Consider the following 19,882-nt stretch of genomic DNA (forward strand, 5'->3'; position numbering starts at 1 on the left):
GGAACCATCGCACACCTAAAGACCTCATGTCAGGTCTGCAGCATCCAATGCAAAGCCAGAGGGAAAAGAAGGCCTGTCATTCCCCCCTGTGGAAATCCACAAGAAATATTTCCGATGTTGTCATAGTTATAATAAGCAGCAGGCATCATCTAGGGATGGGAAACATGATGGAGCGACTCGGAAAAAAAATGCCCTCGTTCCTTTTTCTCCAAAGTGGTCACCGTGGCTCTGGGGAAGTCAAGGTACCCCTGGCCTCAGGTGGGGACGTTTTCTCCTTTCTGACTTACCTTTGGGGAACACACCTACACCCTGGCAGGGGACACAGGGAGATGGTGACCCCACGGGCTTATTAACGCCACTGCCAGGCCTCCCAGGGAGGGGGTCCCAGGCAGATCTGAGGGGAACCTGCAGGCCCCAGGTCGCCCAAAGGGAAAGGGCCTGCCGGACAGGAAGTGGGTGGAGGGGGCACCGAGCGGGGAACCAGGGCCTGGGCTCTTGTGGGGCTCACGCTGCAGTGTGTCAGGGGTGTTACCTGGGCAGGTGTGTGCCATATTCCCCGCCCCCTGCTGGGCACAAGCGGCCTTTTCCTCTGTTTTGTCCGCCCGTTCAGATTCCGCCCAACTTTCTGCAGAGCTGCACGTGCCTGACTCTGCTCCAGGTGCTCCCACAGTCACGATTTCATTTAAGGAGCCTGGCAACCCTGATGGTGCGTATGATTCCTTCCGTCCTGCAGTGCTGAGACTGAGGCCCAGAGGGGTGAAGCCACTTGCCCGAGGTCACACAGCTTCCGGTGGCACAGCCGGAAAGTGCACCCAGATCCTCCAATTCCAGTGCAAGTGCAGTGGGACTGTGTTGCCTCCTTGGGACACACCTTGGACCTGTGCTGGAACTTTCCACGTATGAGTAAATAAAACTGGTGGTGGGGGAAGAAACTCGAAAATTAAGAGGCAAGAAATGTGAAATTCAGAAGGATGTTTTGATGTGGGTTAGGGTTGAAAGAAGGGCTGCTTTCGTGGCCCTTCCCTCCAGCCCCATGCCTGGCCTTAGAACAGCTGTCCCTTCCCCTTAGACCCTCTGCTCATGTCTTGCAGGGGTCTGGGACCCCTCCTGCCCTAGTACATCCAATCATGCACTTTAGAGAGGTGCCAATTATTGCCACTGGGGCTGTTTAAAATCTACCCTGAATGGAGGAGCCTGATTCCTCCCTGAACCTTAGTTTGCTCGCCTCTAAAATGGGTGGATAATAATGCCTACAGGTGGGGGGCCATGAAGAGGACGGCTAGGAGGTAAACCTTGGCATACAGTAAGTGCCTAATAAATAGCGACTCCTTTGCAGCTGTCATTCACTCTTCTTACCACTTGAGTACAGTCCCACCGAAAACAATCACCGTCTTCTCTTGCTTTAGCCTTTGTTTCCCTAAAAAATGCAGACCCAGTGATACGGTGGGAATCATGCAATGGGCTCTCTTAACTCCTGAAGCCTCCAGCTGGGAGGGACATCCCGTGGGCATCAGAGCTTGGGTTCCGGAGTCACACTGACCAGGATGATACCTTTGTGACCTTGGGCGAGTCACATCCCTTGCCCACGCCTCAGTTTCCCCTGCGGTGGAATGGGGGATTATTACAATATCAGGTGTTTCAGAGTCTGAAGGAAACCTTGTCAAGTGCTCATTCAGCCAGTGAGGACGACTGTTAAGTGGTTGTTGCTCTTCTCTTGGTGGATGTTGTGGCTCTTACTTCCCAGGCGTGTGTGTGCTGGGGAGGGAGGGGCTGCTGGTCTCATTCTCCGGGGAGGGAGCCTCTCTTTCCCACCTTTGCTTCAAGAGCCACCAGGTGGTGTCAGTAGTGCAGGCCCCGCCCAGTGCCCCTGCCCTGGGTCCCAGCTCTGCCAGGGAGGCAGCAGCTGCCTGGGGGCCGTGGGTGTCCGCTGTGGCATCTCCGCCACAGCACTGCCTTCTGATGCAGCCTCAGCCGGGGACTTCCATCGCGGCTCAGGCTCACCTGGCCGCAGGTGACCTCAGTGTGCCCTTATGGAGCCCATGCTACGTGCTGGACATCGCTGGGGCTGGGATGCCCCAGGGAGCAAGGCAGACACAGCCCCGAGAGGTGGAAGGTAGGGAGGTGGGGACACAGGTGTTGAACTGGCTATTACAAGGGGAGGCCAGTTCTAAAAGGAAATAGATGTCCACGGACATGGGTTGCTTCCACTTTCTGGCTATTTCGAATAATGCTGCTATGAACACAAGTGTACAAATACCCATCCAAGTCCCTGCTGTCGATTCTTGAGGGTATATACCTAGTAATGGAATCACTGGGTCATGTGGTGAATTCCGTGTTTAAGTTTTTGAGGAACTGCCAAACTGTTTTCCACCCTGGCTGCTGCACCATTTTACATCCCCGCCGGCAGCAGGCAAGAGTTCTAGTTCCTCCGCATCCTCCCAGCGCTTGTTATTTTCTGTTGTTTTGATAATAGCCATCCTAATGCGTGTGAAGCGTCATCTCCATGTGGTTTGTACTCAGAGAGGCGGAAGGAAGAATATTGGTTCCCCAGGGCAGGGGGGTGGTGAATGGGGAGTTAACATTTAATGGGGACAGAGGTTCAGCTGGCAAGATGAGAACGTTCTAGAGATGGATGGTGGTGATGATTGTACAACAAGGTGCATGCATTTAATGCTACTTAAAAACGGTTAAAATCATAAATTTTTTTTTTTAAACTTTTGGGTGTATTTTATTTATTTATTTATTTATTTATGGCTGTGTTGGGTCTTTGTTTCTGTGCGAGGGCTTTCTCTAGTTGTGGCAAGTGGGGGCCACTCTTCATCGCGGTGCGCGGGCCTCTCATTATCGCGGCCTCTCTTGTTGCGGAGCACAGGCTCCAGACGCGCAGGCTCAGTAGTTGTGGCTCACGGGCCTAGTTGCTCCGCGGCATGTGGGATCTTCCCAGACCAGGGCTCGAACCCGTGTCCCCTGCATTGGCAGGCAGATTCTCAACCACTGCGCCACCAGGGAAGCCCCTAAAATCATAAATTTTATGTTATGTATATTTTTACCACAATGAAAAAAAAAAATGAGATGCCACATTGGAGAAACCCGATTTGAAGGGCATTCTGTAAAACACCTGAGCGGCGCTTCTCAAACCTGTCCAGAACTTCAGAGGCAAGGAACGTGTGAGAAACCGTTCTAGACCACAGGCGGCTAGGGTGATGTGACGACAAGTGTAATGCAGGGTCCTGGCTGGGGTCCTGGGGCAGGAAGGGGACACTGGAGGGAAGCAGTCAAGTCCAAATGAAATGTCGAGTTAGCTAATGTTCACGTACCAACGCTGGCTTCTTGCTTGTGACAAACGTTCCATAGATATCAAGATGTTAACATTAGGGGAAATTGGGTGAGAGGTGTACCAGAATTCATGGGAATTCCTTGTACTATCTTTGCAACTTTTCTGTAAAACTAAAATGATATTAAAATTTTTTTTAAAAAGTTGTTAACAGGGGGAAGTGTCTGACCTGGGTGCGTGTGGTCAGGGAGGGCTTCCAGGAGAAGTGATGGTTAATCTGAGGCTTGAGGGTTGTCAGGGACCTGTTAGGTGAAGCATGGAGGGAACAGTGTGTGGGCAGAAGGAACAGCACTGAAGATGGCTCAGAGTTCAGCCTGAACAGTTAAGATCCTACAAGAACTGAATCCCCACTGCCTTGATTGCTACGCCACCCAAGAGAATATTCTTGGTCCCTCGAGCTTGTTTTTTTCCAAGTGCCGACACCCTGTGAGTTACTTCACTGGGTTCTTAATACTAATACCTTGAGTATTAGCTTTTTTCTTTGTGAGTGAAATGCCTTTATTTGTTTGGTTTCTTTTTTACTTTAACTTTTACAGCAAAAAACAAGCAAACAAAATACTTGCTTATAGGAGATAAAGCGAAGCAAAGTAAAAAAAGAATTACTTGGAATCCCACAACCCAGAGATAGTGCGGTTAATATTTTGGAATATATTCTTCGAGACTTTTTGCATCTTTAACCTTTCTTTGTATCCCTGGGAGATCCCAGTCATGTTTCCGAATAAACCTCGTTGTGCTAAAACCCAGGGAACTTTCAGGGGCTCTGGGATGTGTGGGCTCAGCTTTGCACAGTGGGGTAAGCAGTCCACCCAAGAAGTTCCCTCTGAGTGGGGACTTGATGGTGGGGTGAGGACAACCTTCTATGGAGGAGAGTAAGCAGGACAGAGGTGCCCGGCTCAGCCTACTGAGGGGCGTGGTCCCCGGTGACCCTTTATCCACACTCTGTCTCTGTGAACTTGACTCCTGTACGTAGCTCTTATATGTGGAATCATACAACGTTTGTGTTTTCGTGGCTGGCATCTTTCACCTAGCGTGATGTCCTCGAGGTTCATCTATGTTGTAGCATGTGTCAAAATCTCTTTCCTTTTTAAGACTGAGTGATAGTCTGCTGTGTGTATAAACCACATTTTCTTTCCCCATTAATCTCTCAGTGGATACTTGGGTTGCTTGTACCTTTTGGTTCTTGTGAATAATGCTGCTATGAAGACAGATGAACAGGTATCTCTTAGAGATCATGCTTTCACTTCTTTGGGGTGTGTACCCACCCCAGAAGCAGGATGGCTGGATCCTATGGCAGTTGGATTTCTCATTTTTTGAGGGGCCTCCATCCTCCATTCCCACCAGTAGTGGGTAGGGGCCAGGGTTGCTGCTCAACGCCAGACACTGCTCAGGACAGGCCCCACGGCAAAGAGCCACCTGGCCCCAAATGTCAGCAGTGCCGAGGTAGAGAAACGCTGGGTTAGAGTGAGCGAGTGGCAGAGGGACAGACTCGGAATGAGGTGGGGGAAGGTGGAGGCAGGCCTGGCCAGGCAGGCTGCTGCGAAAATTGCAAGGAGCATGTTCCAGAAGAATAAAACTAATAACCACAGCAGCGGTTAATGTTTACTGAGCTCTCCTCGGGGTGCCAGGCACCACAGGAAGCACCTTTCTCGTGTTTTCTTATTTAAACCCACGGCCTCACAAGGGTGGTCCGGAGCGTTGAAAGTGGGCTGCACAGGTTCTCAGCAACCTGAACTCGCCTTCCTTACCCCCTGCAGACACGTGCCCTGCGATCGTGACTCCGGTCCCATTCAGCGTCGCTCCCCAAGGTACTTTGTCCTCTTGAAAGCAAGGCACAAACGCTGGCTGCCAGGCTGGCAGATAAGACAGCCGTGTAAATAAACACACAGTCCTTCCCGGTGGAACCTGCTTGCCTGTGTTTGTGAGTGATGGGGTGGGGTTGCCCGGCAACTGGGACCACGAGTTCCCCCTGCTGCCCTCTTGCACAGGGCTTCCTTTTTCTATGTGGGGCTTCCAGCTTCTTGGTGCCCGCAGGCAGGACATGCGGGCAGAGGAGAGGGTGTCGTTCCCTTGTTGGTTTTTATTTAAGGCGAACACCAGGCCTGGCTGAGTGGACCAAGTGATGTGACATCAGGCCCTGACATGCACTGGTTGGGTTTGGGGTAAGAATAATGGTGACAATTTACTGTTACCGCAGCAATGGCAGCCATTGATTGAGCACCTACTGTGCGCTGGGTATCTTAACGATTCTTCCGTTCACCTTTATCAAGGGCCTGCCCTGTGCCCATCCAGGGCTGTTCCAGGCACAGGAGATACAGCTGCGAGCATGATAGACAAAGGTTTTGTTTCCATGAATCTCACATTCTGGTAAGGAAAGAAAGAATGAACATGTGAACAAATACATAATAGTTCAGGTGGTCATAGGTGTTCTGAAGAAACAAAGCAGGGGGCAGTGAGGCACAGGGGGCTCAGGTGTCATTTCGTGGGGTCAAGTACAGAGCCCTGAGTTAAGGGAACCAGCTGTGAAGATATTTGGGGGGAGTGTGTGTGTGTGAGAGAGAGAGAGAGAGAGATGGGTAGGTACAGCACGTGCAAAGGCCCTGTGGCAAGCCAGTGGGGCAGAACGGAGTGAGCAAGGAAGAGATACGTGCTAAGCCTGGAGAGAGTGGAGACGGGCAGATCACGGAGGATCTTGCAGGCACGTGCTGGGGCTTAGGGTTTTCGTCTGAGTGAGAAGGGAGCCTTTGGAGGGTTTTGAGCAGAGGAGGGACACAGTCTGACTGACTTTGGCTTTAAAAAGCAGCCCTTGGCTGCTGGATGGAGAATAGTCTAAACCTCCAGTCCTATGGCCGCTAGCCACATGTGACCATTTAAATTTAAATTAATTGAAAAGAAATAAAGCCGAAAATTCATTTCCTCCGTCACAATAGCCACATTTCATGCACTCACTAGCCTGTGCAGATACAGAACATCTCCACCGTCACAGAAAGTTCTCTTGTGTGTGTGGACAGTGCTGTGTAAGGGGGGGAGGGGGGAGAGTGCACTCCGGGCACCTGCTGGGGGCTGCTGTAATAATCCAGGTGAGAGCTGATGCTGATATTTGGCTACTTGGCAGCCTTGGCGGAGGCTGTGACCAGGGGTTGGTTGCAGGACCTGGTTGGAGGTGAAAAGGACAGGACTTGCTCATGGGTTGGGTGTAAACACATGAGGGAGGGAAGCTGAGGGCAGCTAGGTTGGCTGAGAGGCATTTATGAGATGAGGGAGCAGACGTAACTGGAACTCACCCACCGAGTACACGGCCCGTGCCGATTCTCCTGGAGCCCCCTTTTCCAGCGGAGCAGGGGGGGCCCCACGGAGGGCCACGGCCTGTCATCCGCCTCGGGGTTCAGAGCACCAGGATTCAGACCCTGGGTCTTCTCCGCTCTGAGCTGTTCACAGGGAACGGCTCATTGGCCGTTCTCTCATCCCAGAAACCACCTGCGAGGTGCCAGACCCTCCTGCCCCCGAGCGAGTTCATTTGGGACCGACACGGAGTGTTGGCCGTGCTTGGCAGGCGCCCAGCTGCGGGCCTCTGGGGCCAGGGCAGTGCTCACTGGGCTGTGGCCCATGACAGTGGGTCACGCGGCAAAGCAAGGCTGCCGAGGTGTCCTCCCGTTTTTCCCAACCTCCCCCTCCCCCCACCACGGGCAGGCTGCCCCGCCAGGCCCCTGAGCATGCCTGGCTCGCTCATCTATCCAGTGCCGACTCTGTGCCGGCGTCAGAGGGCGCCGAGTTCATATTTCACAATAGGTCCATGAGGGAGGTGGGTAGTTCCCCCATCTTCCACATGTGGAAACTGAGGCTCAGAGAGGTACGGTCACTTGCTCAAAGTCACACAGCGGCTAACTAGTAGAGGCGGAATTTAAACTCAGCGCTGTTGGAATCCCTCGTGTTGCCCTCACGAGGACTTGCCACCTCAGCCTGAAACACTGGGGAGCACGGCCTCCTGCGGAGGGTGGTGCACTTTTCATTTCAGCCCTTGGCACAGCCAAGGGTTGAGTGGGCCGGAATCCCACGTGCCCTGGCAAGGCACTGACCCATCCGGAGAAAAGGGCATCTTGTTCTTTGTGCAAAGGCTCCCCCAGCTCGCCAGGCAATGACCTGTGTTGGCTGCGAAGGGGGTTTCGTTTTCTAATTCCCACAGCCTGGCTGTCACCCGGGACGGCAGACACGGAGAACTGGCGAGAATGAAGCAAAGCCCAGAGGGCGGCCGGGGGAGGCACCTCGGCTTTGTGGTCGCGGGCTTGTGCCGTGGAGCCCCCAGTCCCGAGTTCGGATCCCGCCTCTGCCTCTTCTGCCTTTTTGGCTCCAGGCGGCTCATGAATTCTACAAGCTGCAGTTCCCTTTTTGTTGTTAAAATGGGAATGATGATGATGATAACCTCCTCCGTCTGGTGAGAAATAACTTTCCATCTGAGGCGTGGTCCACGCGGCAGCAGCCTCAGCGTCACCTGGAAGCCTGTTAGGAGTGCGGGCTCTAGACCCTTCTCGCACCTACTGCGTCATAACGTGGGTTTTCTCAAAACACACAGGCGATCCATATGCACGTGAAACGCGAGAAGCTCCGGGCTGAACTACACGAGGTAATTCTGTAACACCAAGGGGCACCACGCCGCTCTTGGTGGGCGTGTTCCTTCTTCTTATGAGCTGTGCAGTGTCGGGCCGCCTCTCTCATACTCTCGTCATTACGGAGATTCATGGTGCAGAGATGAGGTGCCCTGGAAAAGCTTCTGCCTTTGGCCCTGCTCCTGCTGCAGTCTGGCCGTCTACCTTGCCTCGAAGAGCCAGACTCCCATTGCAGACCGCAGGCTGGGGACCGCCCAGCCCTGCTGCGGCTCAGCTGTCTCCAGCTGGCGGTGCCTGGGCCTGGCCGGCGGAGCCTGGCGTCGTGCAGCTGCCAGAGCTGCAGAGCCCGAGCCCAGGGCCCGGAGGCCAGCCACACCGCCTCCCTCCTCTCTCCTAGCTCGCAGTTTTAGGACAGATCGATATTTGTGGTCTGAGAGAGCTCGGGGTGGGTGGGAGAGAAGCAGGCGGCTCTTACGTCACGGGGGAGTCCAGGTCTTAATTGGACAAATCAGTCTCTCAGGGGACAAGAGAATTCAGCCCCCCACACGGGCAGGGGAGTCGGCGGCCCAGAGGGACCGCAGATAAAGACTCGTTGGCCCTGGGGCCATTGGCATCGCCCTCTGCACGCCCACTGAAGTCATCTTTCTTGGGGGAGCTTCCCTAAGACATGTTCAAGAAGACCTCCAGAGACTCAACTAAGTGTATATATACACACACAGACACATTTAGAAACAGATGTAGATCTCTGTGTGTGCGTGTTATGTATATATTTAATGCTTCCGGAGCAGAAATCAAACCATAAAGCTATCAGAGAGGAATCTCTTCTCCACGTAATGTGGTTCTGAGCCCCTTCCTGGAATCTCGGAGGATCGATGCGGGGTGGGGAGGAGTGAATCATGAGGACGAGGAGGGGGCAAAGCTGGCCTGCGTCAGCCCTCTGCCAGCCGTTCTCAAACTGGAGTGCACGCCGGCAGCGCAGGGGGGCTGTTACAGGAACGTGGTCCTGGGTGATGGTGGCAGTGGGCTGGGCTGCTCTGTATTTCAAACAAGCAAGCCGAGGCGATTCTGAGGCTGGTGACCCTGCAGATCACGCTCTTAGAAACTGGGCTCTGGGGGAAGAATCAGCACGTAATAGGTGCTTGGTAAATATGTGGTGAGTGGAGGCGTGTATATAGGAATGAATAAAACATGCGCGAGGTGACGGGTGAGTGTACGGAGAATGAGTTTGCAAATGATAACATGCCGAAGTACAGCGGCGAATGCACGCATGCCGGGCGCACGTGCGCAGATCGGGGTTCCAAGACAGTAAGGGTGGAGCAGCGACCTCCAGAGTGGGTTAAATGAAGGGTTGGTGCTCTGGTGTGCCGTGTGAGGGCTGGCCGATGCAGGAGGGAGCTCAGGACCTTCTGGCTGGTTATGGGCTCGGTTCTGGGAGTGAGGCAGAAATGGCACGGTTACCATGGAATTTACAGTAAGTTCCTCCTTGGACCAAGGTCAGGGCAGTACTGTGAACTTTAGCCCAGAGTCTGCGTCCCAGCTGGGCGTGGAGTGGGATGCATTTGGCTACATGGCCGACCTTCCAAAGGGAGGTTTGCCCCTTTGGGTGCCATTGGGCTTGCTCAGAGGAGACAAGCCTTTCTCCCTAGTCTTTACTGTATAAACTCCTATGCATCCTCCAAGACCCGCTGAAATGTGCTGCCTTCAGATAACCTTCCCAGTTCCAGGCACACATCACAGCAGCCCAACTCAGGACCGTGGGAAAGCAGGACCAGAAGCCCCTGGCGCCTTCATCTCTGCTGCTCTCTGCATTTCTGCTTCCTCCTTCTGCCTCTCTCAGGCTGAAACACGGCCTCCAGTGCACCCAGCTTACCCTTTGCAGCTTCCCCGTTGGTGAGGAGACTGTCTGCTCTCACTCTCAGTTTCCAAGTTCCCAAGAAGGGACCCCATATGGCCAGGCTTAGGGCAGATACCGACCTCTGGACCATCACCGTGGCTACCGGGCCGGGTCATAGTGTACACAGGGCAGCTTCTTATGGTAACCATGGCGACCCTGCAGCCAATGGAGGCAGGGACATTCAGAGGGGAAGTTTAGAATTTTCGAAAGGGGAGGGAGTGACACAGAGACAGCAGCTGTGCCACTGGTACCCCACGCCCAGGAAGATTTTGGGTGCCTCCTGGCTTCTCTGATTCTTCAGCCCTTCACTCATCCTGTCAGTGGAAAGGCAGCCTCAACACACATCTGTCTGTCGTTAACGTTTATCTCCCTCTGAGAACATGAACTCCTTCCAGACATGCTAGCCCCATCTGTCTCTTCCCAGCCCTGTGTGGGGGCTGGCACAGGGTGAGCAGGCCCAGATGTCACACGGGTGGACATGCCCCCCCCTCCTCTAGGTTTCAGGACTAGGACCAGACAGAGTGTGTCCTCACAGCCAACAGGAAACTTCAGGCAAGAAACTCGAGAGACTGGAGAAATAGTTGGTCCTTTGAAGCTGAAATCGGGCATCAGGGGACGTGGGGGACCGTTGACTGTCCTTTGTTTGGACAAGCGAGGCTTCTGCCACTCGGTCTCGGACGCTCCAGGGAGACAAAGGTGCTTCAGATCGGAGGCTGCCCTCTCCCCAAGAAGGAGGGCACGCCGGGCGGCTGGACGCCTTTGCTTCCAGGTGAAATTATGTGCTTGGGGTTTGGTGGACTTAAGCCTCATTCATGCGTCTCTGTTTGCTCAGCCCTCCAGGCCCCATCCCTGGTCTCCCAGCCTCCTGGGGACAGACTGGGGCCTTGCTGCTCTTCCAGGGAGTTACGGAGCATTATCCTCTCCCTGAAGAGATCTCCCTCTCTCTGAAATCTCTTTCTCCAGCAGGTACCACTCAGGGCATCCACCCACGTGCGAGAGGAGCTGTGCATAGCTGAGTTTCAGTCCCAGCTCTGCTACGCTCTAGCTGTGTGACCCTGGGCATGCTACTTGACCTCTCTGTTTCCTCATTTATATGATGAGGCTCATGTTGCCTGCCTACCAGGTCTTGGCAAGGGTCTACCGTGTTCATTCCTGTTTCTCCTAGGACCCAGTGATCCTACTCCCAATGATGTTCACCAAGAGGCATGAACAAGAGCGTTCAGAGCAGCCTGAGTAATAGCCTAAAACTGGAAACAACCCAAGTATCCATCAACAGTAGAATGGATAAACAGATTATGGCATAAGCACACAGGGGAGTACTATACAGCCATGAAAAGTAAACACCACAGATGAATCTCACAGGCATTATGTTGAGCAAAGTAAGCCAGACACAGATGAGTACCTACTGCACGACTCCCATGTATGCAAAGTTCAAGGGCAGACAGAACTAGCCTGTAGTGACAGAGGTCACAAGAGTGGTTATTTCTGGGGGACGTTGACTGGGAAGGGGCACCAGGGAGCCTCCTGGGAGCTGGGTGGTGGCCACACGGGTGTATGCGTGTGCAAACGTCCATCAGGCTTGCGTGTGCATCAGAAGGGAACTGGGTCCCCCATCCTCAGGTGAGGGGCTGCTCCGCAAAAACCCCGCAGCCTCTGGGCTGCTAGGGTGCCGTGCCTCGGGGAGTGAGTCACTCCTTCTCCATGCCAGGCAGGAGCTCCAGGGGACAGGGGAGTGACCCCACTGAGTGAAGGCCTGGCGGGGAGGAGACCCAGGCACGGCCCTTTGCTTGCTGGGGGAGGGGGGAGGAGAGCGGAAACTTTTACAGTTGTTTCTCACTCTGCAAGCCAGTTAGTGGGGATCAACCTCACAGATCAACAACAGCCCTGAACCTTGGCTCTTTCTGTTCGAGAAACCACAAAGGAAGGGAGAACTGGATTTGGCTACGTAAAAAGTGACCCTTGAGCATGGAAAAACAGACAAACAAATCAGCCTCACCATAAACCAATTTGAAAGGCACATGATGAACTGGGAAAATACAGTTGCAGCATGTTTGGCAAATAAAGAATAAAAAACCTTAATGTGCAAAAAGGGTGCGTGAATCAGTGAGAAGCTGTGATCACTTGAAGGGGAAAATGTGCAAAGAACAAAAGGAGAAATGCAATGGCCAATAACTGTCTGAGAAGAATCAACCTCCCAGTAATCAGAGATGTGAATTAAAAAGGAAATGGGATACAGTTTTTCACCTGGAAAACTAGCAAAGATTTAAATATGATAATGCATTTTCCAAGGAAGAGAGGTGTCTGCATCATTGTTGTGGACACTCTCCCTTCTGGGCGTGCCATCCCCCTCCTCTAAATCAGTTAGTCTTTCAGTGGCCTTGTCCCTGTTCTCTCTCACCCCTGCTCCGTGTCTGCTGAGGCTTTAGTAGCCACTGCGCATGAGCACCTACTCTGGGTCAGGCCTTCTGCCCATATCGTCTTATTCTGGACATCCTATGTAGGACGGCTTATTGCTCCATTTTGCAGATGAGAAAACTGAGGCTCAGGATGGCGAAGTGACTTGGGGAAGGCCCCACGGTGGGTACTGGAGCTGGAGATTGAACGCAGAGGTAACTAGCCCCAAAGGCCATGCTCTCCTCCTCTCTGCCTCCTTTCGCGTTTTGGGTCCTGGCATCTCTGGTCTGTATTTTGACCTTCTAGCAGCTGTGGTCTGCAGGGGCTGACTGGCGAGGACAGCCCTGCCAAGGAGGCTGGTTGGCTGTAGGTGGGCATCCATAGCTTTGCCACGTGGCGTTTGGTGCTTTTGCTCATTGAGACAAATCATCCCATAAGTATCTGAACTCTCAGTGTGGGAGTGTGGGTTTCTCACAAAACCTGGGAGCCTGAAGGGCAGAGCATCGTGCGCGCGCGCACACACACACACACACACACACACGCACCGTATACACATAGACCCACACTCAGAGAGGGGATGTGCCCTGGTGGTGGAGAGCACGAATTCTGACTCCCTGGGTTTGAATCAGTGGTGTGCCTGTGAATCTGCTTTCTGGGAAGTGGTGAATTTTCTGGGGAGGGGGGGGCTTGATTTATAGAGTTTGCCAGTTTCCAGTGTAAATGACCCTGCTGTGGCCAAAGCAAGACCACTGACTGCAGAATTGGGCAGAGATGTGCATAGTTGGCTAGAGCCAGCTCTAGCTCATACCCCACAGCTGCTCCATGTCCCGGTGGGGAGCCTTGGTCAAATCACTTCATTGTCTGAGGCTCAGTTTCCTTACCTGTGAAATGGGAATAATATCTACTTTATGAGGTTGCTCATGAAGATTAAACAGGTGAACACAGGTAAAGTCTTGGTACAGTGCCTGCACAGAGTAGGTGCTAAGTGTTTGTTATTGTGTGTGCACGAGTTTTCATTCTTTCATTCATCCATTCATTCATCCAGCTTTCAGTCACTCCTTCAGTCTGTCAGCATCTGTTCATTGAGGGTCCACTGTGCACCAGGACCATGCTGGAATCTTCCTTTGCCCTCTCTCCTTTGGTGAATCAGCAGAGGGGAACCTGAGACCCTTCTCCAGAGGGGCCTGGTCTGCCCCTTGTTGGCTGTGGTTTGAGCCCAGGGCAGTGTGTTTTTACCAGGATAGCAATCTCCGTTTGTGTGGCCGCCTGGCTGTGGCTGACAAGGGTTGAGAAGGCGCACACCCAGAGCCGCGTGTGTTCTGACAGCCAATCCTGGCGCACCACGTTGTCTGCTCAGAGGACGTGACGTGGTGCTTCAGGTGCTACAGTCATGGGGCAGGTGCGGCCAGAGAGCCTGGGCTTGAGCCTGACCTGGCCACTTCCAGTGATGCCTTGTTCTGAGCCTCAGTTTCCCCGTCTGTAAAACTGTGCTGACAGCAGCTTCCTCGCCGGTGGCAGGGGGGGTTGGTATTGAAGAGGCTGATGCTGAGAAGCCCTTTTCCATGGCTCACTGTGTTCTCGGTGTTTCTGCCAAACGGCTGCGTCAGCCATGGGCCGTGGCTGGGACTTCGAGAGTCTCCCGATCGGCCCCCTTCTTCCTCTAGGCGCCAGCAGGCCTGGGAGGAGAAGCGAGGAGGGACGAGGGAAAGGACTTTCTTTCCCTGGTGAAACATCATCCCGTGTGAATTGGGTCCTCTGAGTGCGGCTCTGGAAGAAGACACTGCTCCGTTTCTGGGGGTCTCTGGTTCCCGGTCCCCTTTGCATCTCACCTTCGGGCCTTCAGGTCATCAGCCCCCCACTGTAGCCACCAGAAATGAGGACCACGTTTCCTGAGCCCTACCGAGTGCTGGGCGCTTTACAGGCATGACTTCTGGTCCCTACGACCACCCTGCGGCGTGGTTCTTATCATTCCCGTCTGGCGGGCACAGTCTGCAAGCAGAGGTCCGATGCTCATGTCTCTTGCCTGATCACAGAGGCTGATTGAAGTCGGGTCAGCAGCCCCGTTTGTCTCCCTCCGGATGCTGATCCCCACCCCGTTCACACAGCCTTGGAGCAGTTGTTGATAAAGAGGTAGGAAGAGTACTGGCCATACCCAGAGAGGCTCCGATAGTGACTTCTCGCCAAGGAGCACAGTATGGAAAAGGGAAAGAAAGGACTACCTGTGTGGTGGAGAGACCCGCAGACACCCCTCAGCCAGGTGCTCGAGGTCAACACCACAGCGATAAGTCACGTGGTGGCCTGCACCCCTGATAGGATGTGAGAGGGAGGGTGCTTTACCTCCTGGCTCTTCCTCCCCAAAACTCACAACCCCAGTCTAGTCATGCGGAGAACATCAGACATCCCAATTGAGGGACCTTCTCCGAAACACCTGACCAGCACTCCTCGAAACTCGAGGTCATTAAAAACAAGAAGGATCTAAGAAGCTGTCATAGCTAGAGGAGCCTAAGGAGACATGACGACTAAATGTGATGTGAGATCCTGGAGCAGGAAAGGAACATTAGGTAAAAAATAAGGAAATCGGAAATAAGCATGGACGTTAGTTATAATAAAGCATCAATATTATTTCACTTGTAACAAAGGCACCGCACTAGTGTAAATAGAGGAAATGGAGTGCGGGGTACGTGGGAGCTCACTGTACTGTCTTGCCTATTTTCTGTAAATCGGAAGCTGTTTGAAACAATAAGATCCATTGAAAAGAAAAAGGCCGTCCAGAGAGCTGCGGGCTCACGCGGCCCCCTCCTCTTGAGCCGCGCGCATGCGTAGAGAGCGCAGCGTGGACTGCAGGGCGTCCCGTTCATCGCCTTGGCTGGTCCCACCCCGCCCCCCGCACGGCAGCCCTGACCAGCGCATGGCAGTCCCAATCGTGCCTCCCAAGCCGGGAGTGCTTCCCGAACTCTGAGCCTTTCCCGCGATGCCCAAGAAGAGTCCCAGCCTCTTCCTGTACTGACGGGTGGACCTGTGCTGAAATGACCTCTTCTCTGGTTCTCCTGGTCCTCCCCACCACAGCTCCCTCAGCCTTCATCTCACGGGAAGCAGGGCACTGGGAAGTGAGTTCCACCATCAGACCCTCATGGACTCATCACCAGGAAGTCCTTGGCCCCAGCCCTGGGCACCAGCCCAGGACACTTTGATGTAGTGTTTGGGCTGGTCCTTGGGCCAGTTTCCCTCCTTCTCTGCCCGGGACTTTTTTGCATGTTCTTCCCAAGGCTTCAGAGACCTTGAGCTCGCCATCTGAGCGGCCATCCCTTTGTTGGATCTCCAGAGTGGTGATTTCAGGCAACTGCCCCAGACTCAGCTTCCCATTTCTGTCCACCAAGTCGGCCTCCTGCTTGGCTACCGTGTCTGCCCTGACCCTGCTCAGAGCAGCACGTGGCCCCCATCAGCTCTTTCTGTGGACGGTGGGCCACGGCATGAACCCCCCTTTCCAAGGCTGGGCTCTGAGGTCTGTCCTGGAAAGAGTCCCTCCCCCCTGTAAAAATGGGGTATAGGGTGTGGGAACATTAATTAAATGAGATATTTAGAGTTTTTCCTTGCAATTATTCAGAAAAGTTAGTTCTTCTTCTGGGCTTTTTTAATAGTGGCAGCAAAAAGTGAGCAGGAACCAGTATTCTGTGAGCACCTAATGTGCTTTTATTACTTTGTTCTCCCCACAGCAGCCCTGGGAGGGGAGTCTTACTGTCCTTATTTTACAGATGAGGAAACTGAGGCTCCAAGAAACTCCTTGCTCCAGGTGCCAGCTCGCAGGGGTTGCTCTGGGATCCAAACCTGGTGCAGTCTGCCTTCAAATCCAGGCTCCTTTCCTGACGGCCCTTCCTCGCCTTGTGGCTGATGACCCCTTAGTCAGAGGTGCCCCAGGTCCCTGGTGATGGTTGTGAAATCAGCCTGATGCTTCTCGTGGAAAGTGGCATGGGGCTGGGAGAGTCAGCCCCTTGTGACCGAGGTCGGTGACCAGCTGGGACTTCCCCAGCCCAGCAGTGCAAGGCCCTTGTTCTGGGAAACTCCTCCATCCCAGGCAAACCAGCGTGGTTGGTCATTCACATCCCACTTTCTTCAAGTATCGGCGAGTTTCATTCAGATTGAGAGAGAAATGTAAATATAAGATAATGAAATGATCTCTTGTCCCTGATTATCAAAGCTGTAATCGAGAGATTCCTCTATAGGAACAGCCAGGATTTTAAATGGAGCCATAGCGCGAGAACTTTCTTTTAAAGAGGAAGGTGCACCCTGCTATTTCATCCTTGGAGGCTTTGGGAAGAAGCAGTGAGGAATTTGACCGTTGGCTGAGGGGAGCGGGGAGATTGCAGAGTGGGTGCTCCAGAGGTTGGAGGTGGGGAGGTCCAGGCAGGGGCAGCGCCTGCACATCGGGGTGTCCCTGAGCATTGAGAAGTCGGAGAGAAATAGACCTCCAACCCATACTCAGCTCAACGAGAGCTGAGTCTTTCTTCTCCCAAGCTGGAGGGAGGAGTTTGAGGGGAGATGTGGAAACAGAAATTGACTTTAGTTGAAGGAAGCATTGTCGATGGAATTGTCACTCTCCGTATTGTTCTGGCAAAGCCTTCCATTTCCTGCAGATGTTGGGCCATCTGAGAGGAACTGGACACCGCCCGGAGGCCTCCACCACCCTGCGCCCTCCTCCGCACTTGCTCTGCATCCCTGTTTAACAGATGCACAACATGGGGGAACAACCCACCACACCCTGCTGCAGGAGGGTGGCTGGCGGACAGCCCCGCCCCAGGAGGGGGGCTGTGAGTGTGTTGAGATGGGGGTGGGGAGAATGGGGCAATATAGGATGGCGGCCGAAGCTCCGGAAGGCTCAGACCTGAGTAGTGACCTCAGTCTCCGCATCTGTGCAATGGGCGTTGCCGTCACGCTCACCTCCCAGGGTGGGTGTGCCAGTTGAAGCCAGTTAATGTAAGTAAAGCACTTAATGCAATGCTTGGGTTCGTGAACGTGAGCTGTTAGCTGTCTGAGGCGTCTTGAGCAGAGAGGAGACCGTGTGTCTGAGAGCCGGGCTCTGACGTGCTGTGCTTCATCTGGCTGATTTCCTGGGCTGCAGCTTAACCTCAAAATCCTGGGCTTGACCTGTGGAGTCCCTGCCTGGGCTGCTTAGTACTGTAGCCACTAGCCACGCGAGGCTGATTTACGTTCATATTACTTTCGAGGAATGCAGTTCTGCAGTCGCACTAGCCGCTCTTGGAGTGCTCCGTAGCCACTCCTGGCTGCTGTGTTGGAGCGCTGAACCCTGGGGGTGTTGGTGCTGCCAGGTAGCCCACCTGCGCACTTCCCCAAGCTCAGCTTCCGGCTGCAGGCTGTGAATCTGCATCCCCTGCAGCTCTCCTGGTAACCTCTTGCCCCTTCCCGGGGCCACCCGGTGCCTGGCCCCGGCGACTTCCCAGCGCCAGGAGTCCTCCTGCTGGCAGATAGGAGGATGTGTGTGGGGGTGTGTTGCCAGGCTTGGCACCTGGCGTGTTGGCTCAGCCGGACTGGGCAGGCCCTGTCCTGGGCTCGTGGTGTCTGCGTAACCCATCAGGAAAAGATGATGGTTTGGCGAAAACTGGGAACTCCTGGAGGCTCTCGTACTGGACAAATCAGGAAGCTTTCATTCACTAAAAAACAGAGGGAGGGAAAGATGATGGGTGTTTCTGTAAGAAAGAGGCTTTGATTTTTGACCTGAAATAGCCCTTGACCTTGGCTCATTTCTTTCACCCATCTGTTAGCAGGTTTGATGTGCTGGGCCCTGGGCTCCGTGCTGGGGATACATGGGTGACCTCTGGGGGACGGGTCACCGTCCCTGCTGTCAGGTTCACAGACCCAGCAGAGGGTCAGATGCCTAAGCACATAGTCACACTTCAGCTCCGTCAGTGCTTCTACCACCAGTACTGAGTGCTACAATGGACCAAATGTAAGGGTGCCTGGCAAGGACTGTTATTGTCCCCTGAGTGTCCCCAGGGCCCGGCGCACAGTAGGTGCTCATTAAGTGGTTGCTGGAGGAACATTTCTATAGGACGTTGTCATCTACTGAAATCTTTGTCCTTTCCTTCTCAGAGAGGGGAAAGGACATTGCTCCCACTTTATGGAGTTCAAAGAGGCATGCCCTGCTGCTTCTGGAATGTCCTCAAGGAGAGTTGCCTTATAGTATAATATCTAAGATGAACCGAGCTTACTGTGTGCTCAGTACATGCTAAATGCTTTACTCTGATGATCTCAGTTAACTTTTACTCAAACAAGGGACCTGTTATTATCATTCCCATTTTACAGAGGAGGAAACTGAGGCACAGAAAAGTTTGGTAGTTGAGATCAAGTCAGGCAGCGGAGGAGGAGGGATCCCTCAGTCTCCTCCGCAGCTTTACCAGGCTCAGGACATTCCTGAGAAGCCGACGTGGACTGAATTGACCCTGGCACTGAATTCCTTGCCCTCACCCGTGACACTACCAGCCGGTTCCAAAGCTGTCGCTGGCCCAGTTTTTCTAGAGACTCAGAGCAGGGGTGAGGCGGGGCTGCAGGGAACAGAGAAGTTTTCCCCCAGTGGAGCCAGTGGTCCAGAGTAATGGTCTGGGCCCCAGGAAGGAAGGTCCCACGCGGAGGCTGACTTCATCCATTAGTGCAAAGTAAACACCATGACGACAGGCCCTTGAGGCTGCAGCTGGGGCCTGGGACGTGCTGCCCTGCTCCCTTCCTTTACTCCCCTGTTCCCCTTGGGATGCTTGAATTACTGCCAACGTGACAGCAGTGAAGCTCCAAGCCAGAGTGCTTTGAGCTGTGTGTGGGCAGTTAGGAGTTCTGAGTTCAAGTCCTACCTCTGGCGTTTCCTAGCCGTGTGAGCTTGAGATCTGACGTGTGGGCAGGGGTCTGTGATGGTCTTTCAGGGGAGGGGCAGTGTGATCACTGAACTAACACTTGAATGAGTTTTGTAGACTGGCTAAACTCTAAACATTTCAGAATGAGAGCAGATGCTTATAACTGCTTGCTTAGTGCCTGGTGCAGTTCTAAGCACTCAGTAGATACCGTCTCGCTTTGTCCCTGGAACAACTGTGTGGGGTAGGGACCACCATCTTTCAGCAAATCTGAGACCATTGCTTGTTAGATATTGCATTCTCTTATGTACCTCTAAGAGAGAAAAGAATGCACCTAGAGCTTTGTTATTACGTCACCTTTAAGGGAGATTCGGCTGTGCATCTTTGAATTGATGAAGTACAATATTACTATGTTCATTCTAGATGAGGAAATCAAGGCACAGAGAGGTGCAGTAACTTGCTCAAGTACATGCAGCTACAAAGAGGCAGAGCCAGGGTTCAAACCCAGGCAGCCTGTTTGCAGAGCCTGGTATCATAACCACTGACGTGTGCTACGGAATTACATGAACTAAGCCCAGTGTAGAACAGAGGGTCTAGAGCTAGATCCAGTTGTGGAGGCCACTCCCATGACTTACCAACCGTGAGGCTTTGAGATGTTCCAGAAACTCTAAGGCTTGGTGTTCTCAGCTGTGAAATCGAAGTGTCATAGCAGGGGTCAGATTTGATGAAGCTCAAGAAGCACTTGGCCACAGTGGGAGCTGTTTTCATCACCATCACCACCACCATCATTACCACCACCCCCATC

At 53.4% G+C, this 19,882-nt stretch overlaps 1 protein-coding gene across 1 annotated transcript in view; it reads left to right on the forward strand.

Moving 5' to 3' along the window:
- LOC309649284 (uncharacterized protein) overlaps positions 1-12,732 on the forward strand; it is a 111,162-nt gene extending 98,430 nt beyond the window's left edge. The window contains exon 2 of the mRNA XM_082439167.1: positions 611-12,732. Coding sequence (XP_082295293.1) covers positions 611-739 — 129 coding nt within the window. The 3' untranslated portion in view covers positions 740-12,732. The remainder of the gene's footprint in view (positions 1-610) is intronic.
- The last annotated feature ends 7,150 nt before the right edge of the window (positions 12,733-19,882 follow it).

Source organism: Balaenoptera physalus, assembly GCF_965194825.1.
Source record: "Balaenoptera physalus genome assembly, chromosome: 19".
In the NCBI taxonomy this organism is placed as follows: Eukaryota; Metazoa; Chordata; class Mammalia; order Artiodactyla; family Balaenopteridae; genus Balaenoptera; species Balaenoptera physalus.